At 43.5% G+C, this 12,559-nt stretch overlaps 1 protein-coding gene across 1 annotated transcript; it reads right to left on the bottom strand.

Moving 5' to 3' along the window:
• Window positions 1-174: 174 nt before the first annotated feature.
• Window positions 175-4,521, bottom strand: sostdc1a (sclerostin domain containing 1a). The gene is made up of 2 exons (XM_054781016.1): window positions 4,271-4,521; window positions 175-1,039 (listed from the first exon to the last, which is right to left on the bottom strand). The coding sequence occupies exons 1-2, from the start codon at window positions 4,476-4,478 to the stop codon at window positions 576-578; spliced, it is 672 nt and encodes a 223-aa protein (XP_054636991.1). The 5' UTR covers window positions 4,479-4,521; the 3' UTR covers window positions 175-575.
• Between the last annotated feature and the right edge of the window lie 8,038 nt (window positions 4,522-12,559).

Below are 12,559 nucleotides of genomic sequence, written 5' to 3'. Positions count from 1 at the left end.
TGACTTATATGTAGCAGCATAGTGGTTGACCCTCGCGTGATTTTAATCCTTTGCAGTCAATCTCGCGAGATGTTAGAACGGTTGCAGTTATAGTTAATTTTATTTTCTAAACTAATATTTTGAAGGCAGACAGTTGTGTTTGTGAAATGAAAACTGCTGAACTCTCATTTTATGGGCTGTATAAATGTTGTCATTTTTTATTTCCAAACTTTACCCGCACATGTTGCCATATATAATATATTACATCATTTTTATACAAATGGCCGTAGAAAAAAAGCAAGTAGCAATTTGACATATGTACAAATATTTACAGACGTTTTCAAGCTGCTAGGAGGGGTTTACTGGTGTTGGTTCCACAGTCATCTCCAATTGTACATAAAATAAAAACAGCACACAGGGCTACAAGGCTTATGGCTTACGTCCAGGCTTATGAAAGCTGTATATCTCGGTTTTGTTCACATTATCTTTACATGGATGAAAATGGCTAGAAGAGGCCTTTGACGGTTCATCAAAGTGGGAGACCAGCTTAATAAAATAAATCAAGTCCAGTTTGTTGAGAGCGGCTATAATTCGGTTCACGGTTCCGTCTGGTGCCAGTTCTCACTCAAGCGCTTTTTCCCCAGCTGCTTCTTGCTCTTGGCCTTGTGCTTGTGCAGGAGCTGCGGCGGTGACAGAACCATGGGCTCAAACTTGTGGCCTGACTCGTTGTGCTGCCTGGAGTACCTCTTGCACTTACAGGAGGTGACCACGGTGATTTTGTACGTTCTGGTGCTGCCATCCTGGCACTGCAAGCGGATGCGCTGAGTGCGGGTCTTGTCGTTGACGCACCGCCAGTCCTGGTTGCCGGTGCTGCTCACGCCGGCACCGCGGCGAGACCAGAACTTTCTGCTGTAGGGGCCGCCGATCCAGTTTTGGAGCATCTGAGCCGGGAGACACTCGCCGGCGCACACCAGCTCCTTGATGGGATTGATGCTGGTGCAGTGTCCATCTGAGATGTACTTGGTGGACCTCAACTCTCTGCATCCTATCTGGCTTTGCTCTGTGCGGAAAGATATTCAGAATTCAGAGAGGCAGATTTATTTTGACCATTTTTAAAACTGTAGGCAGTGTGTTTGGCTTAGGACAGGGGTGTCCTAACTTTTTCCAGCAGGGGCCACATATTGAAAAATGAGAGAATGCAAGGGCTACCTTGATATATATATATTGATATATATATATATATATATTTATATAAGAAAAAACCTGCCATTTCAGCTTTGTGACATAGGCAAAAAAAAGTGTTTTATTCGTATGAACTTAGGTAAATATTTACACTTTCATCTTAAATAACCTTCATTAAAAAATAGCAACATTATGACTTTTTCCGCAACTTAATTTACCAAAAGTGACAACTTTGTTGTGTTTCTCATATACCGACTTGTAAAAAAAATGTTTTTTTTTTTTATATTTCAACCCTTTCCTACTAAGATGACCTTAGTTTTCCTCATAATATTATATGTTTATTCTTGTAAAACTGAGAAAACAAAATTTTTCTCATTACAATATGACTTTTACGACTTTTTTATGTTAATATTTTTTACTTTATTCTCGTGAAATTACTGTTTTTTTTCATTTCAACTTTTTGTAAATTTTCTTCTCATAATTGCCTTTGTCATAATGTAACCTTTTCTCACAACCTAATTTTCCAAAATGATACTAAAGTGATTTTACTTTTTTCTGTAATAATACAACGTTATTCCCGTAAAGTTATGACTTTTTCTCATTGGATTACATCTTTTTTTCCCCTCTTAATATTTTGCCTTTATTCCCATAAAATTACTGCAGATTTTTACTTTGTTTTTTTCCAAATTATATGTTTAGAATGTGCTGCGGGCCAAGAAAAAAAATAACTGTGGGCCGCAAATGGCCCTCGGGCCGCACTATGGACACCTCTGGTTTAGATTTACATTGGATTAGTTTTAGCATCTTACCGTTGAGGCACTTAACATTGAGTTAGAGTTTTTGGCCTTAGGTCCAGAATGGTTCCTCTCATAATATTATTATAAAAATAGAAATATCAACTTGGGTCAATCAATCTACTTGTTTTAGAGCAACAATACTATCTGCCTGAATGGCTGGACAGGACAAGAAAAAAAAATAATTCTTTGATACAAATATGACATTTGTCCTCATTGTCGTACAAGTTTATTTTTATAAAATTGAGACTTTTTTCATTTTTGCTGTTTTCTGCTTTTTTTTCTTTAGAAAAAAACTTTTTTTCTTAATATTTTGGCTTTATTCTCGTAAAATTACAGCTTTTTTCATTTTTGCTCTTTTTTTTTTTCCAACTATTTCAACTTTCTACTTGTACATTTTCGTCTCATCATATTATGCCTTTATTCCCATAATATTTTGACCTTATTCTTGTAACATAACTTTTCCCGCAACCTAATTTTCCAATTTTCCAAATTGTTTTGTCATAATATGACAACTTTAAACAAATAAGGATTTCTTTAATATTTCGACTTTATGCTGCTAAGTTGACATTTTTTCCTCACGGTGCTATTCTTGTAAAATGATGCCTTTTTCCTCATTAGATTATAAGTATTTTGACTTTCTTGTAACGTGTGCAGAATTTTCATTTTTGCAGTTTATTTTTAGAATGTGCTGCACGCCGCAAATGGCCCCCGGGCTGCACTTTGGACGCATCTGGCTTAGGCAATGGAGGGTTGTGGGTTGGAGAACCCCTATAAAATGTGGCAAATGTGACTTATTTGCTGCTAAGATGCCACACTGTGTAGAAAAACAGGGAACAGAAGTGTCAATTTATGGCCCTCAAAATACAAATGACACTTACGTTCCCAATATGGCAAATTATGGCACTCCTTATTTAATACATTTAGAGCCATGATTGAGGGGTGTTATCACTACTATTAATCATATGAATACTGATGCCAGATGTAATAAGGATGACACTGTCTTTCTAGCACATTAGAGCTTGTTTGATGCCTCCTTAAGTTTTCTACCTGGAAAAAAAAGTTGAGCTATTAATGGCTGACCTCCGTGCAGCAGCTATGAGTGTGATGATTCCGCTTCGGGCTGAATATCGCACGTCTTCTGCGCGGCGGTAACTCAAGCTCACATCCATTCATAACATCACACGCCTCGGTGACAATGGCCTCCTCTCACTGTGGCACTGTTTGATGAATGAACTGCTCGTCATCGTGGGAGTCGTCATCGCCTGCCGTCAGGTGTTAGCAGGCCTCATTATGATGATTTACTGATTGACATGAGCTGTAATCCTGCAGCCTCTACGTCAGCGATGCTTAACTGGTGGGTCACACGGCTGTTTTCAGCGGGTGCCGTGTCTTTGCCTGGGCAAAAAGCGTCGTCCGTGAATGCACCTCGCTCTCTCGTCTGTGCTGTTCGATTGCCACGCGGCCACGGGGTGCCCGCCATGTTTCTAGGCGACTTTGTCAAACTTGAGTGGGAGGGGAAGAACGTCGACCGAAGACTCATCATACTTGCCGACCGTCCGACACACAGCTGAAGATATCTGCTGGAGAAGAGTGCGTTTGAGTTGAAAAAATGTCTGCAGTTTGGGTTGCCCCTTGTCACTGAGGGGTAAGGGTGGGTCCCGCAGCCAAGCCAGTTGAGAACCACCGCTCTAAGTGTTACTTTTAAACTTGACTGCAGTCAACCTACACCTGGGCGTTGCACTCACTCACCACACACTTCCATTAGGTACACGTCAAACACCGCACTTAATTGTCTTTTGAGATTTTGTTGTTTTGCCGTAGTTAAATATATTTTGGCTGCCTTCTGAACGACATGAGAGGGTCAAAACATAAAATAACTAGTTTTAAAGAGTGGTGCAGCACAGTAATACCTATTATTGATTTATTATTTTTGCAAAGGCATACCTTTTTGATGCTGGAACTCTTGGAGTGTGGCCATGGAGGGTTTTGATGATGCGTACATTGTTTTTTTAAATATCTTTTTGCAGTCATGTTGGCTTCTAATACCTCATACATCATAATTTCTGTTTTCACCTCAAAACTCATAACTTTTAGCCTACATACCTTATTTAAAGGCCACTAATGAAGCAAGTCAAGTGAATATAAAAACAAGTATACTACACTAATCCATTAAATGACTTTAATGTCCTCTTAAAATTGCAGGGTTAACCTTCATTTCTTTAAAAGCCTCAGAACAAAGTCGCTCCCACCTCAAGGTCCATGCAGTGCACGCCCACCTCCCCACCCGCGGGGGCTCCTCTGCCTGGCCTTACCGCTTCTGTCGTGCTCTGCCCCGGCCGCCGCTAGTGCTCTCCCGCCGGAGCGCGCACGGTTCAGCGACACGTTGCTGTGCTGCGCCCCCGCGACGGGCGCGCTCGCATGTGGGGAGAGGACCTCCGTGGCGTCGTTCTTTAAGGCGTGGCCGCTGCTCCTCAGGAGGATGCAAAGTAAAACCAAAGAGTGGCACGACTCTTGGTGCATGGTGGGAGGATGGTGATGACGATGCTGCTGCGAAGAAAGAGGGATGCTGCACGTGACACTGCGCTGCTGCTTTTATGGAGGACAGCCGCCTGATGTGAAAGTGCTGCTGTGTTAAAACACGCCCACTTCTATGTGATGCTGATGGGAGGATTGATTTAGTGTCTTTTAAATGGATGTTTATGGTGCTCATGTTACTGTGCAGCAAAACATGCAAAATATTGCATTTGATAAAAGTGACAATTGTGAATGGTTAGTGTGAGCACCAATATCTAGCACCTCCTTAATCCTCTTGGGCATGGAATTGAGCAGAGCCGCACAGGTGGTTACTGGAATCCTCTACCACTCCTCCATGATGACATCACTGGTGGAGATGGTGGTTGTTCCACGCCTTGCGCTCCTCCACCTTCCTACCTTCTGCTTGAGGACGCCCCACAGGTGCTCAGTTGGGTTCCACCGGACAAGGCACTGATCATCTTGCAGGTTTGTTTGTGCTTCTTGTCACGTTGGATATCAAGAGATTCATGATTCAAGAGATTCATGTTTGTGCGTCACAGCGTCACAGGACATTTTGGAATTCATGTTTCCCCTCACTGAACCGCAGCTCCGCAGTGCCGGCAGCACTCATGTAGCCCTCGACTGTGACGCTAGCACCACTGTAGGCAAGACACACCAGAACTATACAAGCTGTACGCCGGCTACTCTAAAACATATCCGAGTTTCCTGTGCCTGGAGATGATACTGTCATACAACGCTTGCTGAAATGTGAGGCCCATGCTCACTTATGGGAGGAAGTGTATTTGCAGGTGTTGGTATGATATGCTATGATGCTGGAAGTCTTTTCTTGTGCATTGCCGTGAAAATCCGATACTGCTTCCATGCATCCCAACATTTATTGCAACATTTCGCAGAAAATAAGCCGACAAAGCCGCCCTGGTAGGTTTAGATACTTGTGTACAAATTTGTCCCATTGTGGGATTTGAAGTCGTCCCGAGTGAACCCAGTCTGTCATCAAGCGTGGCTCAGCTTTCACTCATTGTGTCCTCCTGCTTTTGACTAAAACAAGAAGACCAAGATGTTCTTCCATTCACTCCACTTCCGGGAGAAGACAACACGGTTAGAGCCTCTCACTACTAGACTGTTTACACTTTCACCCCCCCATCACGCCACCCACCAGTCCTGGCTGGGTGCTGGTGGGAGTCTATTGACTGATGACAGGTGAACATGATAGGGCTTGGCTTTTGTGTTCTCCCGCTCTGTAAGGATAGATGACAGATGGCTCCGAGCTGTAACATGAATCAGGATCTGGGTACCAGTGAAACAAACATATTGGGAGTATTTGCAATAATAATAAATACTTACACGAACCTTTTTAAAAATCATCTCAGTAACTTTTTGGATTGATTTTTTTTAAAAACTGCTTTAAATCGGGCCGCACGGTGGTCAATACAGGAACAGCCTGGAGATCGGGAAGACCTGGGTTCGATTCTCCCCTTGGGCATTTCTGAGTGGAGTTTGCATGTTCTCCCCGTGTGTGCGTGGGTTTTCTCCGGGCACTCCGGTTTCCTCCCACATTCCCAAAAACATGCAGGTGAGGTTAATTGGCGACTCTAAATTGTCCATAGGTATGAATGTGAGTGTGAATGGTTGGTTGTCTATATGTGCCCTGCCATTGGCTGGCCACCAGTCCAGGGTGTACCCCGCCTGTCGCCCGAAGTCAGCTGAGATAGGCTCCAGCATGCCCCCGCGACCCTAATGAGGATGAAGCGGTATAGAAAATGGATGGATGGATGGATTAAATCGAGACCAATGGATGAGATGTTGTATTTCTTTCCTAACTACAGCGACCCCTGCTGGTCGATGCGGTGAGTTCTTGTCGTGACAGTGCCAGCCACCTCCACTTGAGGGCCATATTGGACTTCTAATGCGTGATTCATTGGCGTTAAACGTTTTCATTAAGTTGTACGTTGTTCTTAAGTGTATTTTTAGATAAATATGTATTTTTTCCAGACAATTTGCACAAATAACCACATAACTGGTGGACTTGTGACCTCTAAATAACATCTTAACTCACACGTGTGGCTGACTTGTAGTGAAACAGGAACTTGACTGGAGGAACAATGGCGCCATCTGCTGGAGATAAACAACGTGACCAAGTGCAGTGACTCCAGACATGGACGTGAAGTGGAAACTATGATTTGTCCACATTTTGAAAGGAGGAAATAATGGAAAATAGAAATAATCAGTCCCTAGGTCAAACTGCAGCCACCATAAACGTGACTACGCGTACAGGCAACGTTTTCAGCCACATTCTTACCTCTCCAAGTATCCAGAGAAGAGAAAAAGAGATGTGTGCCTGTGGATATTCTCATTCAGAGGTGTGTTTTCCCTCTGAATTTTGGTCAAATTCAGAATTGTGGGACCTCAGAGACGTCCTCCTGTAGCGTTTTCACTGTATGGATAAACTCAAACAGTAAGAGAGCAGTAAACACTTACAAAGACCCCTGAGGACCCGAGTTTCCTTGTGCGAACACTGCAAGCAGACTCTTGGGCATGTTTGTTCGGTTTCTTTTGCATACATTTTGCATACAATTTAATGAGAAGGTGTCTCCAAACTTTTGCCTGGTGAATAGAAACTAAGCTGTGGCTGGAAAAAACAAGTCTGTGGCTTTTTAAGAGCAGCTTTTAATACCGCGCTGGACTCACCGTCCTTCAGTCTGCTGTGTCCCACTTCCAAACAACATCAGAACCTTGCCAGAGTGCTCCCTCCCAAATATTTCCTCCATCCCAAAGAGTTCCTGAGGGCCAAATGAATTCCACATTTGTCTCCTCCCAAGCTGTCGCTGCTCCATCGGCAGCTCAGGCCCGGGGACTTGGACTCGCTCGCTCTCTAAGACCGGCCCCCTTGGTGGTTCAACGTCCACCTGGGGCTACTGTGGCCTCGCCTCGCCTCGCCCCTCCCTTGTGGACGGGTCTACCCCCGAGAGGTGGGGGCGCTTGTGGTCAACCGCAAAGTGTACGCTGAGCAGGCTGCTGTTGACGCGCGGGGGTGTCAGGTTCTTCGTCACCGCGGAGGTAAAGGTTGTCAGCGGGTCCAGAAAGAATGACCTGCGATGGGCCTCGGCGGTGTAGTGGTTAGCATAGCTGACCTGGGTTACATTCCTGGACCCAGGCAGATTTCGGGCGCGGTTGAGTCGGCCCCACTCGGCTGAGGTGACCTTGCCCTGACCAAAAGTATGGAAGATGTCTTTGACTTTTCATGAATAACCATATTGATCACGCAAGGAGGTTATGATAAAGGCCTCATGCGTTATTCCACTACAAGCAGGAGGGGGTGCTAATCATTAAGGCCCAACTTATTTGCTGCCTAAATGGGCTTTAAAGGCCCCCTTTTATGCCAAAGTACAGTAGAATGGCGATTAGGTCAACCTTGCTTGATGTTGCTGGTAAAATGCGAGTGTAATGTTAGCACTGCAGCTCAAATAGCGTATCCCAGTGGTTCCCAAACGTTTACAGTCTCGTACCCGTTGAGACGTTTGACCTGAAGCCATTTACCTCCTCATCAACCTTTTTATCTTAATTAACTTGAAATATTGAACATAATTCATTGTTTCAGTAATTTTATAGCACCTCCGGATCATGAATGCGTATTTTGCATGATCACATTTTGATTCGGGGTGCAAGGACCCGTCAAAGAATTTCAGTACCTCAGTGACAAAAGATAATCGAGGATTTTTTTCTGCCTTGAGGAATCGCAACTTCATGCTCCGTCTCCTTTCTGCTCTGTTCTCCTTGTGCCATGGAATTGAGTGTTTGGCGCTAATTGTTTTTTCATTTTTATTCATGAACCCCCGATGGCCCCCCCGGTAACCTGGGGCGTATGCTATACGGGTGCAACAATACATTTGTCTGTATCGAACCGTTCGATAGCAATATGAATCGAAGGATACCGTAACCCAGATGTACTGTAGATGTCACATGACATCAGTCAGCTGACATCACAATCCCCGCGGGCGGAAGCAATCGGCGGCAGATGGCGTCTCAAGCGGCATGCAAAACTGTATTTTCCATTGTTATTATAAATGCTGCATAAAATAAGATGGATACACGCATTATAAAAGTCCCCATTGCATTTGTAGCAGCTAACTTCAAGTCATTGCACCGCGTGCGCTCGAATCGCCATGACGAAATGTGTTTTTGTTTGGAGGTGCGAGACGAGGAAAACAGACGTGCACGCACGTGGCGGTATATTAAGACCAGCAAAATGGTCCTGCTCATTTCCACTTATTGTGTGATTGATTGATTGATGAATTATCGTCCCAGGCCCAGTGCCCACAAGACATTTGTTTTCTGAACAAGAAATGTCACTTTTTAATCTCACGAGATCTTGTGGCATCCCTAGGAAATAATGAACGCTACGTAGTTGGATTGAAACACTATGGAATCTATGAACACAAGTCCCGATGAATAATGTCTCATTGTCTTCATTGCTATGTTGAACTGAAGCATATTTTTGTTTTTAGACTATTTATGTTATTATTACTACAGGTACTGTTTTTGTTTTATGTGGTTCTAATGGGGCGGGGCGATATGGACCAAAACTCATATCTCGATATATTGAAGTTGAATATCGATATATGATATACATCACGATATTTTTTCCACAAAGTGAGTTTCGACAAAGTCAAAGTCAAATATGCGTGCAAAGTTGTTTCATTCAAATGTATAAAATCGTTTACAAACACTAAAACACTAAAATAAAATAGTCTGTTCTCTTTTTGAAATATATATTGAAAAAGTAAACTATCTTCTTTATAACAAACCTTCAGCTATGCTCTAATCCTCAGCAAACACCAAAAGCACAAAAGAACTAAATAGGACATAAAGTGCCCTGTCGAAGAGGACATTTTTAAACGTCAGCAGCAACTCAGAAATACTTGGGGGGCTTTTTGTTGGTTTAATGCCTGATTAATCATGTCTTTCACAGCACTCATTGTTGTCTCCGCTTTCCACGGGAAACAATGACGCACCATTATTTATATGAACTGGTTCGGTTTACCTCTCCGTCACATGTCGAATGTTGTTGGTGAGTTCGTTGTGGCTTAAATGTAGCCGCTCCTCGCCACAGGTGGTGCTTGGTGATACGGTAGGTAGCTAACTGGAGGCATAGTAGCTAGCACAGTGCTGCCGCTGCCAGCGGTAGCTTCTCTGAAGGCCGCTGTGAGCTAGCCACAGCCACTCCTGGTGCGAGGTGTAGCTGCTCCGGGGCTCAAATGTTGGTAATTTCAGTAAAATACAAGTTTAAGAAGGGCATGAAAATCTCCCCTTTTGTATCGAAAAAAGACCAAAGTATCGAAATGAACTGAATGGCAAATGTTCTGTATTGTTGCACCTCTGCTATGCTAGCATTGCTAACGTTTGTGTCCTCCTGTCCCACCCCTTAATATTACCACTTCGTATGCGATTTATGGCATCTACATGTCTTACGTTGGTAGAGTACATACTGCATGTCACCTTTAACCTGTGGCTAACACACTTCCAGTACACTATTGCGAGACCTCTGACACTAAAAAACAGCAGAATATGCGACTTTTAAAGCTCAACCTAGGCTGCCTAAACAGAACGACAGATCGGGGGCTTTCACCATGAACTTGTCTTGCTGATTTCTCCTCCTCATCTCCTCAAAAAAACAACAAAAAACCCACAGTATTTATTTTAACTGTGAGTATTTTGAAGGCACATTTAATCAGATTTAATGTTGTCTTCTTGTTTTAGTAAGACATCATTAGTATGAACTTGGTTACACCAATGCCGCTGTAGCCGCTGGTGGCTTACACTAGGGACCGTCAATAAACTACTGTTGCGTTGAGAGTTTGTTAAAAAAAAATAAGTCATATATTCAAAATCCCACCACAAATTGATCCATAACCGTGTCATAACCAAGGGATCAGTACTGGTTCGGATTGTCAAGACTATAAGAAAAAAATTGGATCGGAAGCCAAAAAATGTGGGTAGGACATCCCTAGTTATATTTAGGGACCTCCTGTAGTTTCCCAAGGGTTGACAGGCTTGTTGTGAGTGACACATGCTATTAATGACGTGGACATGTGCGGCTTACAGCACACACCTTCACATCTGCTTTCTCCTCTAAATCGAGTAGGTGCGGCTTTTACACGGAATTTACGGTATGGAGAAGGTCATAAACGGGTTTTCTATGCCCCGACTACGAAACTACTTGATTTCTAAATACGGCGTCCTACTTTGCGGAAATGTATGTCGTGTTCACGCTAAACAAGGGAAGACGTTACGTTGTTGTGGATGCTAAATTACATGATCACTTTCATTTTTCTGCTATATTTTTACATTTTTACCCTTTTTACTATTTATCTTATTTTTAAACACATTTTTATTATTGCAATGTAGTTTTTTTGTTTGCTGATGTTCTTCTCCGCCATGTTTACATTTCAGATGGCGTCTTTGCACGAATTCAAAGCCAAAAAAAGTTATTTCTCCCTCTCTCACGCAACTCTGCGGAATAATAACGACACCGTAGAGACAAATCCCGGCTGATCTTTCCCATGAACATTCCCTCCTGCCCCCCACCCCCTCCGCTTTCACTGCGCTGCTCCCCCACAGGCCCCAATGTAGTGATTCACGTAGCTCTCTGCAGCAAAACCCTCATCACCTGCGGGAGTGTCCATTTGTGTTGCACGCGACACCGCGCCGTCTCTGCCGCTTTCCCGCCTCTTCCTTTGAAGGGTCCGTTCCGGCTGGAAATATGAAATGGGGGGTTTTTTGAAAGCCCCCCTCCTGAAAGTGATTTACGAGGCCAAATCATTCGCAGCGCTCACATCCTGTGGGCGAAGCCTCCAGACTCTCCCTGCGCCTGTTTTGTGCCGTCACGTCCCAGCGAGATGGACGCCTGTGGAATGTAGCGCAACGGTGGAGTTGCTCTTGTCCGCACATGTGCCTCGCTGCGGGACCTCCTGTGCACCTTCACCAGCCTCACTTTTTACATTTGTTTGACTTGGGACTCTTAGGAACAGCTCTCATTACGATGTAGGGGGGTTGTACTCCGCTGTAAATGTACCATCCAATAAGAATACATGACCTCATGACCTCGATGAGGCCATCTCACTAGACGTTGCGTGGGAATGCTGAAAAGCTGAAGCGAAACTGAAAAGCTTTGAAAACATGTGAAAGTTTCAAGGGAATGACTATTCCACTAGAATGACTATTGGAGCTGTTTGGAAGCTGAAGCTGGACTGAAATGCTGTGGAAATATGCTGAAACGTAGAAAGAAAGCAAGTGTAGACTCAGGAGTTGAACCGGCAACTGCCAGCGCGCTAACCCCTCATTGCGCACGCTGCTTCCCATCGCTGCTCTGTAATATTTGTGAATATTACGGTCTTGATGTTCCATCATTGGTTTTTGTCATTCCATGAAGTGTCACTAGATGCCTGGCGTGCATTTACTCATCTGTCAGTTGCAACCACAAATCAATTAATTAGTTAATTAATTAATTAATTAGTTATAATCTATCAGAATTGACCGTCTCCTCAGTTCAGCCATCGCCCCCAATTAGTCGACAGGTGGCGGGGATGAGAGGACAGTGACTCCCGCCTGATGTAATGCAATTTTAAGTATTAGTGATTCAGTCATGTAACGTGTAAAATTATTTTCACCAGCAGAGGGCGCCATTTAAACTGCCCATTGATTTTTCAAAAAGGGAAAATGTTCACAGAAAATAGGAAAGTTGACCATACATGTGTGAACATTTGGAAAAGTCTGAATAGGTAGCACACTTGTCCCGAGTCAGCCGAACATTTTGATGTCGGATTTGTTGGAATTGATAAGGAGATTAGCGGACAAAAAATGAGGTGGAATAAGAAGAAAAATGGCCGAGTCATGCAATGAAAGGGCCCATGTTACGGCAAGGCCTCGCCACTTCACGCTTTGAATTTCGCAGCTTCGCTCGATCACGTTTTTAAAATAACACATTAATTCGTAAATCATGCTGTTTCATGTTGAATATGGCCTGTTTTTAGTAAAGAAAATGCATATTGTACTGTCCTCACATGTGA

Source organism: Dunckerocampus dactyliophorus, chromosome 7, assembly GCF_027744805.1.
Source record: "Dunckerocampus dactyliophorus isolate RoL2022-P2 chromosome 7, RoL_Ddac_1.1, whole genome shotgun sequence".
NCBI lineage: Eukaryota > Metazoa > Chordata > Actinopteri > Syngnathiformes > Syngnathidae > Dunckerocampus > Dunckerocampus dactyliophorus.
The sequence above is the reverse complement of the archived record's forward strand: the minus strand, read 5'-3'. Positions and strand labels throughout refer to the sequence as shown.

Bases quoted from the DNA above. Each gene is read 5' to 3' on its own strand.
- sostdc1a (XM_054781016.1), bottom strand. From the start codon at position 4,478: ATGCACCAAGAGTCGTGCCACTCTTTGGTTTTACTTTGCATCCTCCTG. The intron at 1,040-4,270 runs GTAAGGCCAGGC...CTTTCCGCACAG, and splicing joins GGCAGAGCACGACAGAAGCG to AGCAAAGCCAGATAGGATGC.